Source organism: Boleophthalmus pectinirostris, unplaced genomic scaffold (assembly GCF_026225935.1).
Source record: "Boleophthalmus pectinirostris isolate CB_2022bp ecotype Guang Dong unplaced genomic scaffold, ASM2622593v1 HiC_scaffold_2, whole genome shotgun sequence".
In the NCBI taxonomy this organism is placed as follows: Eukaryota; Metazoa; Chordata; class Actinopteri; order Gobiiformes; family Gobiidae; genus Boleophthalmus; species Boleophthalmus pectinirostris.
In genome coordinates, this window is record NW_026571152.1 from 30,594,795 (window position 1) to 30,614,239 (window position 19,445).

At 38.6% G+C, this 19,445-nt stretch overlaps 1 protein-coding gene across 1 annotated transcript in view; it reads left to right on the top strand.

Moving 5' to 3' along the window:
• The window catches only part of slc1a2b (solute carrier family 1 member 2b), a 37,414-nt gene extending 20,820 nt beyond the window's left edge, over positions 1–16,594 (top strand). The window contains exons 2-11 of the mRNA XM_020934955.2: positions 5,085–5,224; positions 7,807–7,959; positions 8,290–8,540; positions 9,064–9,208; positions 9,360–9,486; positions 10,673–10,906; positions 10,987–11,181; positions 12,818–12,952; positions 14,433–14,700; positions 16,523–16,594. Coding sequence (XP_020790614.1) covers positions 5,095–5,224; positions 7,807–7,959; positions 8,290–8,540; positions 9,064–9,208; positions 9,360–9,486; positions 10,673–10,906; positions 10,987–11,181; positions 12,818–12,952; positions 14,433–14,700; positions 16,523–16,594 — 1,710 coding nt within the window. The 5' untranslated portion in view covers positions 5,085–5,094. The remainder of the gene's footprint in view (positions 1–5,084; positions 5,225–7,806; positions 7,960–8,289; positions 8,541–9,063; positions 9,209–9,359; positions 9,487–10,672; positions 10,907–10,986; positions 11,182–12,817; positions 12,953–14,432; positions 14,701–16,522) is intronic.
• Positions 16,595–19,445: the final 2,851 nt, after the last annotated feature.

Here is a 19,445-nt window from a genome sequence, read left to right on the forward strand (position 1 = left end):
GTCTTAAAAAAGCCCCTTTTGAGTGACGTGTCAGGATTTAGCATGAGTGATTTCTCATGACACCACCTCTGCGGGCCACGGTGGCATTCCTCTGGCTTTTGTTGTGGTTGGTCATTTGTGTGCAGGAGGAAATAGCTTTCCAACGCATTTGCCTAATTGAAATAATGTGATGTAGTTGAATGAGATGTGGAGTCCCATGCTGCTGGGAGACTGAGGGAGAAATCGGCGTGACACCATCGTCACATGAATCACTGGCCTTTTGGGTTTGGTGCATTCACTACCTATAGACGAGAGCATTATTTAGGATTTAGAGTTAAGCAACCTGACCTATGTCCTCATCTGACATGTGTCATTTCTGATCCTGTTTACTACAAAGACTGAGTGATATGCAAAGTTAAAAAGGCAGGGCAAGATATTTGTATGGCACAAATTGTACACAAAGTAATTCCAAGCTATAACACTTCCCCATTGCCCTCATATGTAAATAAGTGGTCATGGTTTAATGAAACATGTCTGAAGAATTCAAAAGAATGCTCATTATGTTAAGTTAGAAGATGGGCGTGAGATTAAATCTGTTTTTTCTTCTTCTCACTCCTTTTTCAGCATTTTTTGTAATCGTTTCTGTTGATACGACCACACTTTACATAATAAGAAAGACATTAAAATCATATTACAAACAATAATAATCAAAACATAAATAATCACCAGAAAATGAACATTAAAAAAGAAGAATGCAGAATAAACCACTTTAGACCACTTTATGTTTCCAAATTACCAATCCAAAAATTAAGCGTTTTAGGAACTGGTTTGAATTTACTTCTGCCAGTGGAGTTATGTAGCGTGAAATGGATCCAGGATTTTTATTTTATTTTTTTACGACTGTGAACAGATGCCAACTGTGCAATGTGCTCACAAAGTTTACCACATGTACCCACGTTTTCAGTTCACCACCAGATTTGTCTAGCAATGAGTAATACGACACATGGGTGCTTACGTGGAGAGCTTATGTTCACTGTTTTTCTATAAATACACTTTCTATAAAATCTTCTCAAATATATAGTTTAGAGTAAGACTTAGACAGACTTTTTTGATCCACAAGGGAAATTATTTGTGCACAGTAGCTGAATATAAATGGTAATAATAAATTCTAAATAAGTACAATTAAAAATAAAATATAGAAATATAGTAAAACATGTATATCAGTGTATATAGATCAGTGCAAAGATGAAATAATGATGATAGGACATAGGGTTATCTATTACATAAGCGTGTTAAACCTGAAGACCAAATCAGACCAAGTTAGAGGTCAGATCTGTGGAGAGGTGACCCCGCTCACAGTCAAAATGCCTGTTTTTTGGGGGTATTTTTGAGCTATAAAACCACTTGTCATTGAATGTAAATGTAAGATGGGGCTGTTTAATGCCATACTGTGGAATATTTGAGGCAGAGCAATGACATATCCATGGAACAAGCAGCTGACAGATGCCCAAACCGAAAAGTTACACAGTGCACCTTAAGTAAAACTATTCATTTATTCAAAAGATTTTGAGTTAAATATGTGTTCTTAAATGAATGAATGAATGAGTTGCATTTTTGTGAGCAATCTTTTATGTCAGTGAGCATTTAAAAAAGAGTTGCTGTAACCTGAAATCACCACATAAAAATATTTGTTCCAGTAACTTATTTCACCTCAGGATGAAAGCTTCCTCAACAGTGACATAACGTGAACTGTACGGAAGCTACAGTTTACAATACATCTGCTTTCAGCCCTGTAAATCCTCTATGCTCACTGCTCCCGTAAAGCTCCACTGTACTCCCATTAGCAGCATCAGTCTCATCCCTATCGAACCGGGCCTTCTCCTGTAGGATTACATACCGCCGCACTCACAAACGGGGCTGGGATTTGACAATAACGCTGCATAACGCGCTCCCCCCTCCCTCTTCAGAATTTATTTATCTATTTGAAGGATTGCAGGACGTCTGGTGGTCAAGGGGTGGGGGCAGAGGAGGCAGGGGAGGGGGGTGGGACCTACACCAGGGCAATTCAGGTTGTTGTGGTTGGACTGGCGAGGGCTTGCACTGCTTGGATTCTTGGGAAGAGTTGGATGGTTGGCATTCTCTGGATTTAGGATATATGGTCCTGGATAGTATCTGCTGACATCTGCCATTTTTCCCTATGTTTTGAATGGATTAATTGTTTTCTCGCTAAAGATTTAGTTTTATATACCAAAGGCTGGTGCTGAGAGCGGTTCATGTTTATCGGACTTACCTCTACTGCACCAGAAATGAAGTAAGTACAGTGCAGATGTGCATTAATGAAGATGAAGAATGCCACAATGTGTAAATCTGAAATTTTATTTTAATTTATTAAACCGTTATGCTGACATTTGAACTGTAAAAGCAGCATTTATGAAGATTACTTTCTTCCAATTACCTTCCATTTTCAAAGCGAAATAATTGTAATATTGTTTTAGACTTTTATCATGGTATAAAATGAGCCTGCAAGTTTTTGTTGGATCATCACTAATTCTATTATTAAGCAATATACACAACATATATACCATTTTTCAACTGAATTCATGTAAATCTTGTATATTATAGAACAGAATTTACAATTAGATAGGTTTTATTTTGTCTTTAGTTTAGATTTCACTATACTCTTTTCATTTTTTTGCCAAGTGTTTATTTTGTTATTTGACTTCTTAATATTCCCATTATGATTTATGGTTTATAGCCTGCAGCGCGGTAAACCAGCTAATCATAAGTAATCCTATTAGACATTATTATGGGATTATGTAGTGTGAGGTTTTCCTATAACAGAATTAAGTCAAAGAAAATGAATGAATAGATTGGCCATTTCTCTAACTGTACTGAATGCATCCATCTCCTGTATATTTTCCTATATATTTTCCAGTATAAAACCTCTTTAAATACAATATGTTCTATGCTGTATTCATTTCCATCTCTATCTACGACTACATCCGTGTCTCATTCGTCTCTGCCTGGGCGAGACTTTATAACAGGAAGATCATGACAGCCCAATATCCAGCCTGCGTGATGTCCACTGTCTGCTCCATCTTCCTCCTGTGCTAAAAATAATGAACCAGAAGCTAAAAATTAATTAACACCACCATCTCTCTTACAGGGCATGGGAATACATTGTAAAAAGTGAAAAACGACGCGGAGCCTGTCTTATATTTAGCGCACGATCCCAATGCAATGCAATGCTCTGTTTTTCACACTTCACTTTGAAATTAATAAGAGACCGCTCGCCTCCATCTGTGCGCCTGGAAGCTGACCAGGTGGTCTTCCTCCTATAGCCACGCCAGAGGGGGGGAGTGGGACGGGGATGTGCGTTTGAGGTCGATCACGTGGAATTATTAGCGCCTACTCAAAAAAACACAAAAAACAACATCAAAAAACCCTCTCGCACTCTTTAGAATTTGACAAGCTTGAAACAGAACTGTGATTAATAACCGCGGTAGCTTGACTTCATCTTAGACTATAGGGGGAGTGACGAGGGCATCAAACTTCAAAAGCTTCCAGGACTTGAACTTGTGAGGGGTGAGGTCATAGTTCACGCTGGATTTATTTCAAGTGACTCTTTTTACTCCATTTCATCCCCACTGTTCCTTTCTAGTGGATGAATAATAACTAAGCAGGACACTAAAGCATCTCTATTGGCTATTGTTGCTAGAAAGTTGTCAAACTCGCTGAGATAATTTGATAGATTGTCGTAACTTGTTGATGAATTGGAGTAGCTCGGTGAAGGCTGTATGGAACACCTGCACGGTTGTGTTGTGAGTAAGTGGCATGACGCTGGCACAGCTGGTTCCCTCTGCCGATAACTGTCTCATTCACACCTCCAAATGACAACAGGAAATGCACTGTGTGACTCGTAATAGGAAGAGCTTTCTTGTGTAATTAATTAGGCAGCGTGACTGAGCTCCCCTCCGAGTGCATTTCAATTTGACTTGTGTGTCAGGAGTATGAATACAACACAATGCAAGAATTATACAAGCGGGGAAAGCATGGTGGTCTCGAATAATGGCCAATCATACCATTTCTTTCTGTAATTTTCGGTTGTGTATCTGTGATGAGTCTCATGACGTTGACGAGAAAGTGTTTAGATATGAAAATCACTTTATTGCTCTATCTCTATTATTATGGCTGTATCTTCTTCGGTTTTAACGTTTATTTTGATGCATGTGAACCTTTTTGATCACTTGCATTGTTCTTGTCTGCATGAATAAACATTTCTGATTCATTTTATTGATGCAATTACTGCATTAAAATATTGTTGTCTGGAAATCCAAGCGACTACCAGCTCAAATTTACAAAGATGACAGACAAAATAGTGAGTAAAACAACGCTAGTTTGGTTAAATGCATTGTCATTGCTTTAAAACACAACAATAAGTCAGTGTGGTATAGAACCTAGTGTCTCAAACCAGTAATTTCAAACTCAAAATGGTTTCTGGGAGTGTCCAGATGACTACCTCTCAAACCTTTTCTCCCTGGGACCAGTCCTGAGGGATTAGTCTTGTAAACTGACTGCAGAAAGATGCTGTATGTTTGATGTGTTCTTCAGACGAGTGTTCACTTTTCTATTCACCATCTTGTCATCAGCCTCCATCTGTTGGCAATAACAGTTAGCACAGACAGTGAGAGGCCGTCTTGACAGATTTTAAACTCATCTTTTTTTTTGTATGATCCCCTTCCAACTTTTTTTTACATTCTTGTTTAAACACTGTAATTTTAATGTGCCTACACTTAAAATAAAAAAATAAAATATATATATATATATATATATATATATATATATATATATATATATATATATATATATATATATAGATAGAGATATTTTTTTATCTGTCTGTGAGCTGAACTTAAAAATACCGCACAGAAAACTCTAAAAAAGCAGCTGAAACATAGGAATTTGAGGTCAGAACTCCTCAAAATAACATCACTCGTCTATTTATTCATTCACTCAAACATGCATTCAATTACAATTATTTCAGTTACAATTGAACCCTCTGAAATGCCTATAAATCTGACTTGTCTTTTTTTTTTTTCTTCCAGTGCCAACAGTATGCCTAAACAAGTGGAGGTGAGGATGCACGAGAGCCACCTGGAGCCCATCGAGGCCAGGCCCCAGTCCAAATGTGCTCTACTATGTTCCAAGATGGCCAAGAACCTTCTGCTCACACTCACAGTGCTCGGTCAGTACCCTGCATCTCCTCACTACATCCACATACGACAGAGTTAATGTTGGTCGGTTGATTTGTGGCTGAATCATACCAAATCTCAAAAAAGTAGAATCTGGAATTATGCTATCATATTCTTTCATGGTAAGAATGGTAAATAGACACGTTTTTATATAGCACTTTTTCACCTTCAAAGTCCTCAAAGCACTTTACATGAAAGAGCTACTCACCCATTCACAAGCACATTCATCATACACTAGTGTACGCAGACATTGGCAGTGAGGTGGGTTGAGTGTCTTGCCCAAGGACAGAACAACAGCATTCGTCTGTGGGACCTGGAATTGCGCCTTATTAAGTTAGTTCTGTAGCCACAACTTCCTTGGGGCATCAGACAGACCAAGTGTAAGAAAACAAAACAAATGGTAGAGATTGAAACGTAGTTTATGGGAAAATCTAGTTTATGGGAAAAAAAATCTGCCAAATAAAGAAATTACAATTTTGGACAGATGAAGTGACTGGTTTGGATTTAGAGAAAAAAAGAATTCCTTGATTTCTGTGGATATTCCTCTTTGCATATCTTCCAAAAGGAATGCACCAATATGATACTATTCAACTTTTCCACTCTGGAGCGTGGTTTCAGATTTTTTCATTTTTAAGCCTCAAAAACGCCATCATGGTCTCAACGAAATGCTCTTCCGATAAAATATTTTGTCGTTTTTACCCACAAGTGTTCTCGTGTAAACACGCCCTTATATACATATACTTTACCACTTTAGTGCCCAGTTCACCAGTTTATAGACTAAAATGGAATATCGGCTGAACCAATATCTTGGAAACTGATACTGGATCCACCAAAAATGTTATCTAAAACCAGGAATACACTCCACTGTAGCGTCCAAGTTGCAAGATGCAAAACTCTAGTCAGATCTGCTCACGTACTCTTTTTCGTCACCACATAGCGTCACCACCTAGCTGCCTGGCATCCATACCCAATCGAATTCCACACACATTTGCGTCACCGTATGCACGCAGATTTCTTCCTGAAAACGCGACGCCACTTTTGTGTCTTCAGTTCAGACCGTCATCATATAAACGAAGCCTAAGAAGCCATACGGTTCTGTAATTGCTGCACTTTATCGCAGAAAGAGCTTTAATGACCAGCAGAAAAGACTACATATTTCATTTTATATCAGACAGCGTCATTTCGTAGATAATGTTCAGACATTTTTAACATATGGTCTACTCTACAGCATCTTATCTGCCAATATATACAGTCTAATCCAGTCTGTCTACAGCAGCCTTGCTCGCATGTGTAATTGTGTGTACATCTCGCCCCAATTGGCAGTCTGAACCAGCACTATCATTGATCCACTGTTACTTGGCAAATCAGGGCTTGAATCGCAAATGAGCCAAAATGAGTCTTGGGAAAGTAGTCCAAATTGCATCCTGGGATATCGCTGAAGACTAGAGGAGAGATCAAGCCCCTTAGGACAATTTTGTTAGACATTAGTATGATTGTTAGTTGTTAATCATCTTTGTGGTATTTGGCTGTGGTTAGTGGAAGCAAAGGAAGTTCAACCATCAGGGGGGCAGAGTTGAGTTTGATCTGGCGTTTTATTGGCGAACTCTCAGAGAATGACTGCTGGGACAGAGGGAGAAGGGTTAGATCACAAAGAGGTCATTCCTTCCTTTGAGATGACGAAGGACTGAGGTTCAAAATAGATTTTAAACATGGAAGAAAAGGGACAAAAAGGGCTTCATAGGGTTACAAAGTGTGGCCTTGATCACATCTGAAAGTGTCTGTGAAGAACAAAATATATTAGAAGCAGTTTAAAAGATACACAAGCACATGGAAGTCTGACATGCAGTCTCCTCCCTGGTGCTTCAAAAGATCAGATCTTAATCCTCCTTCAGCTTTACTCTGTCACAGCAGGTTGTTTCCCTTTTATCTCCCCAACGATCCATACTCCTCCAGTGTGGAACAGACTCTCAAGAACTCTAATACTGAGAGTCTTTGCAGGAAAAACATCCCAAGATTGTGCAATTCTGGCAAATTCTTTACCACCAACTTTACAAAGACGAGTGGATCTGGAGCTGTATCCTGTCTCTCTTATTTCAGAGTGCATGATTGACAGATGGATTTGCGTCAAAAACAAACATGACTGTTTACACGTAAAAAAGGGGAAAAAACTACATATATGACTGAGAACAGAAGGACTGAACAGAATGTAGAAGAGGCTGGCTGTTCAGGCAAGCAAAATCTGGTATTTTTGAGGAAAGAAAGCTATCTATAGGAGCCAGCGTGATGAGAAATTAGCACTGCTGCCATAGCAATTAACAACTGAAAATGTTAATTGGTATGGTCAAAAGTAATCAAAATGGCACTTATGAACAGGAAGCTGAAACCTATGCATAGAATTTTAGGATTTTGCTCTAAAAATTGCAAAAAAGACTACGTAATTGCAGTTTCTGAAGTTTGTAATTTAGAACACTGAAAACTACTGAAGACTATTTTTAGCATGGTGGGAGCTTGTATATTTTTAATACTTTGTTTCTGTAATAATTGTACACTATTACATCTCTGTTCCATATTGTAGGTGTGATCTTGGGAGCTGTATCAGGGATGTTGCTCCGAGTGGCCTCTCCCATTCACCCGGACATCATCATGGTGATCGCGTTTCCTGGAGACATCCTCATGAGGATGCTCAAGATGTTGATCCTGCCCCTCATCATTTCTAGTTTAATCACAGGTAAAACAAAAGTAGTATGTATGATATCTTTTCTTATTATGTCTAGCTTTTTCTAAATTTTATAGAATTTATTGAAATGTACCAATAGAAAAAGAAATGAATGCGTAATTGAGTGACATTATGCAACCATTATGCAAATGAAAGTACTTGGTGTATTTCTTCCATTATGAGAAATGTTTTGATTGATTGCCGAAAAGGAGGTAATTTGCTTGATGGGACTTGACTGAGAGTTTTGCTTACAAGATTAGGCTAATCTGGTAATGTCATTTCAGTATAGAAAAAAAGGCCTAATTTTATTACCATCATAAAGTGGATCATTGTGGATTTCAGGTCTGGCTGGTCTGGATGCCAAATCTAGTGGTCGCCTTGGCACAAGAGCCATGGTGTACTACATGAGCACCACTATCATTGCTGCTATCCTGGGTGTCATCCTGGTGCTGGTGATCCACCCTGGAGACCCCAAGCTCAAGGAGAACCTGGGAGAGGGAACCATCAACGATGACGTGTCCAGTCTGGATGCTGCCTTCGATCTCATCAGAAACCTGTTCCCTGAAAATCTTGTGCAAGCTTGTTTCCAACAGGTAAAACATGACTGATTACAAGAAACGAAAGTGCACATGTTAAAGAAGACAGTTTGCTTTTGTTCTAGTACTGGGTTTTTGAAGACAACACCACATTCTATCGGGCAATGATATTTAATACAAATGGGAGCAGCTAAAATTGATATTGTTCAAATGCAGATTTTTGTTGCAATACAGCAAGTTTTGGGAGTTTTGGATACAGTCAGTAATAGAAATTAAAGTATGACATAATTAATAGGGAAAACTGCCTCTTGTCTCCCCTCTGGCAATATGACATTATTGAATCTGAAAAAACACGCATTTTGTTCATTTAAAACTGTAATATTGATTTAAACTAACGCAATAGTAGTAATTGGTCAGCTGTCATCTTCATCTTGGTGCTTCAAATGGAAGATAACACAGAATTGCTTAGACATACATGAATCACTCAGAGTAAGCTAATGACGATCCATTAAACCCCAATTAAAAACTCATAGAAGCTCTTTTTTTATTTATATGTCATTAATATCTTACTTCCTTACAGATCCAAACAGTCACCAAGAAGATCGAAATTGAGCCAGAGGTAATCAACGTCACCACGATGGACGGACTGGTGGCCAATGTCACCAAAGAACCTCAGTACATCATCAAAAAGTCTCTACAGTTCAAGAGTGGAATGAACGTTCTAGGTAGCCACAATCAGTTTCAGATTTCATTTTCTTGGCAAACACAGCTGTTGCAGATGTGAGCTTGCCAATTTCCCCGATAGTAAAACCTGTCATGCTTGGCTTGGCTTTGCTCATCCCACATGAGTTTCACTAATTTCATCTTATGTCCCAGGGCTGATTGGTTTCTTTATTGCATTTGGCATCTGCATGGGCAAGATGGGCGAGAGGGCCAGACTCATGATTGACTTCTTCAACATCCTCAATGAGATTGTGATGAAACTTGTCATCATGATCATGTGGTTAGTATCACAAAACCAAATCTCATTGAAGCCATTTCGGAAACCCATTCAAGTGGAAATAACTATAGGTTATTTCGATATTAGAATCATGAGTAAAGACAGCAATTTTTCCAATATTTTAAAGCGCTGTACCTGATTTTTACTGTCTTCATAGTGTGAAATACAGAGCTAGTTAATTTGAAAAGCTTTACAGTGGTCGTTCCTAGGGGTGTAACGATATCCAAATCTCTTGATACGATATCGTCACGGTACGAACCTCACGGTACGATATTTATTGCGATATCGTGGGAAAGCTCATGATATGGTGCGGAGGCTCACGATTAGGGATGTAACAATATAAAAAATTTTCTGTACGATATTTTCATGATATACATCTCACAGTACTTTTGCAATTTTTTCTGGAGGCTAACAAAACTATTAATCTGCTACTTTTTCCTCTTAAAATGCCTTGAAAAGACTTAATACAAAGAACTAAGACTTAAAAGTGCTTAGAACTGTTATTTTTTTTATGTAGTCTGCACTGAAATGGAGCAAAGGATCATGGTCTATGTAGTTCCCTTTGTCTTTTTTTTTTTAGCTATTACTGCACCATAACTCTTCATTTAATCAAAAAGATTTGTAATTCAATATATTGTGATGGTCCACGATATTATTGTGAGAACTTTGACGATATCATGATATTTCGGGTTATTGTTACATCACTAGTCAGTACTGATTCCTTGCTTCCTTAATGCATCCTGGTGTCATAACTGTGCTCCTTAATGAGTTTTTTTTTTTTTTTTTTTTTTTTTATTAAAAACAAGCATAGTAACAGTGGATGTGCTGTTTCTTGGAGCCTAAAATGCTTTCTAGACAGCAGACAGCACCAAGCAGTCTTCTTTTGGCCACGAGAGCTAAACAAACTTTGCTCAATTACTGCACATGGGAAAAAAATTGGTACTGTCACTGGTGCAAATAAATGGAATAAATGGATACAATAAAAAAAAATCTGAATAACTGTATAACTTAACTTAAAAATTGCCTTTAACCTTAAAATTATGTCATAATTTCAATATTACTTTGGTATTTTCTCTCCTGATCTGCAGTTTTTCCCCATATTGGCGATCCCTGAGTCCTGAATCTCTCTTGTAATGCACTGGATAAAATGTGCATGTATCAAAGTTAACTTGACTACTTCTTTTGCCAGGTACTCCCCATTTGGTATTGCCTGTCTGATCTGTGGTAAGATCATCTCTATTAAAGACTTGGAGGTGGTAGCCAGACAGCTGGGCATGTACATGATCACTGTCATCATTGGACTCATCATCCACGGAGCCATCTTCCTCCCCAGCATCTACTTCGTCATTGTCAGGAAAAACCCCTTCACCTTTTTCTTGGGAATTTTCCAAGCCTGGATCACTGCTCTGGGCACAGCTTCCAGGTCAACATCGGAATAATTAACATATAATGACTATGCGCATATTTAGAAGCTATAACTGTCAATCCTTTTTATGACTCTAGTGCTGGTACGCTACCTGTGACCTTCCGTTGCCTGGAGGAGAACTTGGGCATTGACAAAAGAGTCACCCGTTTCGTGCTGCCCGTGGGTGCTACCATCAACATGGACGGCACTGCTCTGTATGAAGCTGTGGCGGCCATCTTTATTGCTCAGATGAATGGAGTTCATCTGGACCCCGGTCAGATTGTAACTGTCAGGTAAGAAAACATTTTGAATCTTGGGTGTTCAAATGTTTTTATGTAAGGCTGCATGGAATAGGTCATAACTGAAATGGTCCAGTACTAAAATTCTCAGGTTCCCATGTTTACAACAACATCATACTTGCTGGGTGAAATGCTTTTCCCAAAGACACAAAGGCTGTACTCACTCACTGGTTATAGGATCCAAACTCATTAAAAATATAGTGGACATTCTGAATTCTGCAGTATAAAGCCCAAATATCCACAAGACAAGTTATGTTATACAGAAAGAAAAAGAAAAAACGAGGTGGAGTCCACACTCTAACGGTTTTTGATCGAAACATTCTTGAAAGGTTTTTATTCGTTTTGGCCTTTCGTCCACACGGAGTCGGCGTTTCGGGTGGGTGAAAATGGTGTTTTTTGAAAATGGGTTTCAGAGTGGAGAAATCTGAGAACGCCGGCATTGTGTTGTCGTGTGGACAAGCAAACCGCAGCTTTTGGAAAATGATGACGTGACCAGAAGAGAACCATGTGCAACAATCAGTAACAATGATAACAGCAACCATGGTGGACAACGTAGCTGAGTTTGTGCTGTAGACGCTCCTAAGTTTATTTGCACTGTTGTGTCAAAATCTCTTAATCTACTACATAGTATGACGTAGTTGCACTATACAGTGTTTATTTGTTGCGGAAGTGAAAGGACTTTATGCGCATGCTCTCTTTGTAGTGTTGGCTCTGGCTGTGTCCTGTTTACAGCACCACATACAGGTGTGGCATATGTATTACATCGTTTTCACTCAGTGCTCTGTTGTTGTGTGGACGTGAATATTTATTGATCCAACACGCGAGATGCAATTTTTTTCAACCTGCAAAAAAAAAAATAAAAAAATAATAAAATAAATCCAAGAGCGTTGTCATGTGGTTGTAGCCTCGATATTTCATTTGAAGCACTAGAAATCAGTTCTCAACCTCTTTTTTCCCCTGTTACCTCTACACGCTATTTTGAAGTACTGTTTGCTATATTATGACTATTTTGATGCATGAAAATACTATATAAAGCATTTGCTGTAAAGGCATATATGCCAGTAGGGATGGGACAAGATCTTGTGAGACAAAACTGCCACAAGATCGTGCACACATGAGGAAAATTATTACCTGTGACATTTTTTCCCCCATGTTTTTAGAATTGGAATAGGGAAAAAAAGCAGCACTAAGGTATGAAATAATATGAATAAAACATTGTGAAACCAAAATTGGAAACTAAAAACTAGAAACTCATATTATTTATCTTAAAATCTTGTGTTATCTCCTGAACTCGACCTTGTATCTCACCTCGTTTTGTGGAAATTATGCCTCTCCCCACCCCTATATTTGAATAAAACATAAAAAAATGGATGACCTGCTACTTGACATTTCAACAAATCTATTTCCGTTGATAAAGACGTCCCATTTCTTACATCTTGAACATATTTAGGAGAGTAAGGGCCTACTCCAGTGCGCTTGAGCCGTATGAATCATCTCAAATCAATGTCTATGACTGCAGGCTACAGCTATTTTTATGGTCAAGTGGTCACTTTGAGCTGGAGCATGGAGGGGGTGTGATTAAGTGTAGTGCCTGTAATGAATGTGACCGAGTGCTTGTGTGTCTCTGCAGTCTGACAGCTACGTTGGCCAGTGTGGGAGCGGCCAGTATCCCCAGTGCCGGTCTGGTGACTATGCTGCTGATTCTGACCGCTGTGGGGCTGCCAACTCAGGACATCAGTCTCCTCGTGGCGGTCGACTGGCTGCTGTAAGTTCACCCATTATCTCCACACTTTCTGCCCACCTTATTACAGGAGGAGACTTATGTAGACACAGATAAGTGGGTGAGGTGAGATGTGAAGTTTGTTGGATAAAAGTTTGAGTGGCAGGAAGATTAGGTCTAGATTTATTTATTTTCACTCCAATACTGATTCCTAACCTATAGCACCAGTGTAGAGACTGAGATCTAAAACTATAATAAAATCAGATACAACTGATCCCAATGTGTTATGTAGTTGTTATTTATCCCTCAGAACAGCTTTGTGTACATAAAAATTAAATAGTGTGAGACTGTCTAAGCCGACTACGACTATAATAAATAGTCCTGTTACATAATTGTGTATTGAACCTTTCTGGAAGCCGATATCAGATCCAGCAATTGTTTTCAGTATCAGCACCGATATCGGAAACTAGTATTTAGTGTCGTAGTACTCAAGACTGGTATTAGTCTTGAAACCGGCCCCAAGACTGCTTTTTTATGATCTTGGTCTCGTCTCGGACTTGAGCGCATTTGGTCTCGGTCTTGTCTTGGACTCGAGGTCTTACGGCCGGTAAATATGCAGAGACTGTTAATATCACAGCAAAACCAGTAAGATAATGTAACTGTAAATGTTATGAACTTGGATTAAAGAAGAGGTTCTCAAACTGTGAGTGGGGGTCCAAAAAGGGGGTGCAGAGTTTGCTTGGCTCATTTTAAGCCTAAATTAACATTAATCAGTTCAGATGGAAATCGATTTAGAAAAGCATTGATATATATGCACTAAAATAACTGTAAAATATAAATAAATGTAGAAAATGACAAAGATGGTCTCGATTTGGTCTCGATGGGCTGTGGTCTTAGTCTTGTGTCAGTCTTGACCTTTAGAAGTCTTGGTCTTGTCTCTGTCAGACAGGTCTTGGTCTTAATTAGTGTGGTTTTGACTACAACACTACTAGTATTGTATCGGCGCTTCCCTAGTAAAAATAAAACATAATACAAAAGAATGTGATAGATGGTCACCAAAAAACAGGTAACAAAAAGTGGTAACCTATAAATTGCAGATATTTATAGGTCACCACAAGCATTTGTATGTGAAATAACAAAAAGCATCAATCAGTACAAACAGATATATACAGCTAAATATATGGTATAGGGAAGGTATAATTAGGGTTCAGACAGTGATACTAGTGAAGAGGAAAATAGGCTGAGGTGGCTAATGTTTCTGTTGGGGAAGATATGTTCAATTGTACATCATTATGAAAAATTTAATGGAATAAGTGATATTTCTCAGGCACCCATGCCACATACATAATCTATAATACAAGATGGGCAAAGTGTCTTGCCCAATAAAAAGGAGGTATGCTAAGAGTTTAAGTATTGGTTGCAGTAAAGAAGAAGATAAAGAGGTTGAGGTGGTCTCTGATTCTGTTGCTATGGTGGATATGGGGTAATACATCAACTTTACTACTGTAAATACCCAATCTTCCAGGGATCGGTTCAGGACTTCGGTGAATGTGGTGGGAGATTCGTACGGTGCAGGCATCGTGTACCACATGTCCAAGGCCGAGCTGGAGGAGCTGGATGCACACGCAGCCAAATCGGATGACATCGAGATGATGACAAAGACCCAGTCCTACTACGACGACATGAAGAACCATCACGAAAACAATTCCAACCAGTGCGTCTTAACCGCTACCACTAGCACAACTGCACAATCTTCTGCTGCTAACAATTCTATCGTAGTAGATGAATGCAAGGTACAATTAACTCTTTCGGGCATAGAGACTTCAATGTAACATCTTTTTACCTCTGCATGCTCACTGTGCACTTCTGCTTCATGGTCTTTGCATGAAAACTTTTGGATGCATCCTCCATCTTTCAGAGACATGAGAATCGATGAACAGCTGATGCATGTATGTACTTTCATTTGGACGAATGGCAGCTTTTGTGTCTCATTAGTGTTAATAAGGTAAAGCATGAGCCTAAATTGATTGCTATTAGGAGGAATTTAGCTTCAAACACTTATGCTAAGCCAGTCCCATCAGTGTATCCTGTTGAGAACTGGCTTTTGTGGAAAAGGCAAAGCGAGATAATCCCCTTCATGACTGAGGAATTATTTAGTGGCACAGTTTCTTTTAACCTCAAATGTGCCACAACACAGATACAGACACTTCTTATTGTCATCACAATCGAAGATTAAGATTGTGTAGTATGAATAAAAATAGTGTAACCACTAATTAGCAGCTCAGATTTTCTGCATACATGTATGAAAGCACTGTTTCTGTCAGGGCTTTGCGTTTCCACACCAGCTATTTATGCACAATGTGTGAACTCACTTGTGAAATGGAAAGCTGTGAAGTACAGTAGCTTGTAATATAAAAACATAATGCTCTTTCAATCCCTATCCTTTGAATGTATTCCAGACTGTACAGGCTTGAGTGGTTCACAGACCTGCAGGCCTCTCTCACATCCCAGTAGAAATGTCTAATGATGAGCCTTTTCATTTATTAAAGGGTGAAAGGTGTCTCCTAGCAACGGAGGCAAACCTGTCACCCCAGTGACACACAGGGAAAAAGTTATATCCTCCTTTCTTCTTCTACCGTTTATTAATGGATGGCATTTCCATATAAATACGACACAAAGGCTTGTTATTCCCATTCCTAGCATGACTAATGACCTTTTCTGTTTTGCCTGTAAATAGAACATTCCTAACACCCTGCTCCCAAAGTAGACTGTAAAATGCATTCATCTAATAGTCTTAACACTGTTTATAAATTGTGTTTTTGTATTATGGATTTTTTATTTTTGTAATGTCTACATTTTGTGCATTTGTCTCCCTCATTATCCATAAGCCAACCTGTTAACTGTAATATAAATACCTTGGTGATTTATTTTATCTGCTGAGGTTGCCAAACTATAAAGAATGTATTAAGGCTTCTCTGCTTTACAATTAGTTAACACTCTATTTTTAGAACTCAGAATAAATGCTAAGGGATAAGAGAATGCCATGGCAGCTCCTGAGATGGACATTTGTTAAATGCACAAATATTCAAATATTTTTGAGTTTGGAATGTACAGCATATTTAAAGGATCCATATGATTCTATTTTCTGATCTATGTTATAATGTTGTTTCCTCATCAAAAGCATATCTGGAGTTGTGGGTTCTTTTTCTCAAACTGAAAACACTTGTTCCACCTTGTGATATCATGTGATAATATGGGATCCTTACACTTTCACTAGAATCATTTGGATAATTTCAGCCCTGGAATTGCAAACCTCTGCTGAAATAAAGGTAAAAGGCAACTGTTAACCACTATACCACATCACATCACAAGGTGGAACAAAACATTTTGAGCTTTGGAAATGTAGAAAGTCTAATAATAAAAGATTACTCATACAAGTGAATGAAACAAAACGCAGCTCCAGGTTTGTTTTTGATGAGGTAACAACATTACAACATGACTTAAAGTACACAAGAGTCAGTTTCGTGTTATATAGGATCTTTCGCTTAGCAACTGCATTGATTTTGAACTGTGTAGCGTCATCTTGCCTTAGTTGTGGATGCTAACTTCTTGCAGGTAACCTCGGCCACAAACGGCTCTGCTGCGGAGTGTACGATCGTGGAGGAGGAACCATGGAAACAGGAATAATGGCAGCACAGAAAACCCCTGCTCCTGCTGGGCTCCACCACTTTTCATAACTGGTGAAAAAAAATATGAGTGAATGAAACAAGTCACACGAACAGAACTACTACTAATTTTGTTTTTATTTTTTTATGTAGCAATGTTTACTTTATTTTGTATTAGTCCCTTTAAAGGATATTTTGTAACTGTCTTTCTGACTGATGATACTAACTGATACCTAAGGTTAGAGCACAAATATGTCATGTATAGCGGGTACTTGCACAGCAGACTTCCAGGTTAGGCAAGCAGGATAAAATGGATATACTAGATCTAGCAATACATTTCCACTTTGGCGTGTTCACGAAGGGAGAGGCGCTGGGAGCACGCCATACACTTTAAAGATAGGATTCATTTTCCATGGCAGATGAGAAGTGGGAGGCAAAGGATTAATCATGGCAAGTTGTTACAGATTGTTTGTCAAAATGTGCCACAGCTTCCAGCTTCTAACACCTTACGGTATGATTAACTGTCATAATAATGTTGTTTACACTGAAGATTGCTACTGATAATTAAAATGAAGCACAATATAGAGAAAGTATGGTAAATGTGCACTGCGTAACTTTTCCGATGGAGGGTTTGCCAGCTGTTTGTCTCATGGTGATGTCCTTGCTTTGCCTGGGATGTTCCACAGCAGGACATTAAACAATATATCTTGTATTTATTCTATTACAAGTGTTTTTATTGCAAAATCATGCATTATTACTGTGAGCAGATCCGCCTCTCCACAGATATGACCTGTAACTTTGCTTGTCACCATGAAGAAGGTTAAATGATACTGCTGAAAATTCCAGGAAAAACAAAAAAACAAAACAAAAAATACACCACATGGAGTCAAGCAGGTGACGGACCCTCTTCCAGAAAAGTTACAGTGTGCACCTTTTAGAAGTACAGCACAAACTGCGGCATGGAGCCCATTCATGTTTAATGATTTATTTTATTTTTCCAAAAGGGACAATATATTTTGTGTATATGCTAAAAAAAGAAAAGAGTAGCATGTTGTTAAAGAGCTTGGCTAATTTGATTGTATAAGGACCAAACTTTTAAAGAAAATCAGTGAACTTAAAAAGGCTTTTGCACTGCCTGCATTTTAGAAAAGCCAGCACAACTGAATCAAAATAAGCCTCAAATTTCAAATGCACCCAGTCAATTCCTGAATGAGAAATGTAATAAAATTAAATCAGAAGTCTGTGTACAGATACACGTTAGCACAACATCAGATGAGACGCAGAAGAGCTAATTTTGGCTTACTCACGGACTCACCCTCATGCACAACACGCTTCCCATGATCAGTCTTCACATTCCCACCAGGAGAGACTCAGGCTTCTACATGTTTACTCCAAACAGTGTAACGCTCTAGTGTTTACCGGCTCAGATGAGCACAAATGCCTATATATGAGCACAAATTAGTGACAGTAGTTTACAGGGAAAAATGTGACATGTGCCAAATCACTGGCAAAAACGCTCTGATCACAGCACACGGTACATTCCAACGGTTGAACGACCAACTTTTGTATGAAAAGCACAAGGAACATTTACGGAAGAGCGCCCAAACAAGTAGCACAGGGGAGACTGCAAAAGTGTTCAATCACAAATACAAGCACCACACACGGGCCCAGCGCTATAAAGCTAGCAACAAGTAATCATGGAGCTGGTTACCTATGTGTGCCACTGAAAATTCAGAGTAAATGACCAATCACAGCAACGTGAACCTACAATGAAAATGAAAAAAAAAAAGAACACGTGGCTTTAATTACATAAAATCACACATTTTGTAGCCATGATTCATTCAGTCTCACTATTTTGCTTGTGTTTACGGTCATGCCATAACATCCTACGTGTGAATTAGATCTACCTCTATAGAACGTGAACCAGCTTCAAGATACGGCAAACCCAGTGTTAGTCCTGAAGTTACCTCACTAGCTCCATAGCTTTGTAGAGCAGGCCCAGAGCTCAAGACTGTTTGACCAACCCTAGATGCTGCAGTTTTGTGCCCAGTCTAACACTCTCTCCAGGGCACAGACTTTGCCAGAATGTTGCCAACTGTCTATCAGGTAATACTCCTTTTCACTCACCACCAAATGGCTTGAACAAATCTGCAAACACACTGGACTACTGCTTTTATGTTTTTTTTTAAACCTGTGTGAGTGAATGATAGTGCGTAGTGTCCTCTCTGGCGATGTTTTTTCTTCTTTTAGCTAATGACAACCTTGCCTTGAATATTCTGACTCAGATTGCTAATTTCAGTAACTCCAGGTGACTTACATCCATAAACACACAGTTATTAAAGCCTCATATTCTGTAGCCCTTTTTGAAAATATATTGTTACATCTTAAAGCACATAAACCCCATTACTCGGATGATCAGTATGACCAGCTGCAGAGCACAGAAATGTAAAGATCTACAGGAAGGAGGCTGGCCCCAGTATCACAAAGGGGTTTTGAGTGTTGGACCACTATTTTGTTCAAATACAAGGTTTTTGGAGCATGAATAGTTATTTTTTGCACCACTATCTTAAAAGCATGATATTTTGAAGTGCCTCCTTGCACTTTGTGTATATATTGTAGGTAACTTTTTTCATTTTGGTTTCTTTTTTGGGGCAGGTAAATGGTGTGTAGACAAATTTTAGTTTCACTGCTGTGACATTTTAATGTAATCCTCTAGAGAAGATTCATCTCCAGTAAGTCCTGAATAAAGCTAGATTAGATGCAATGTATAGAGGAAAGTGTGTGATAAAATGCTTGTTTTTTATTCTTTGGTAGCTGTTAACTAGTCGTTTTACTTACCTGTCACACATCAATATATAAATATATACTTTTTT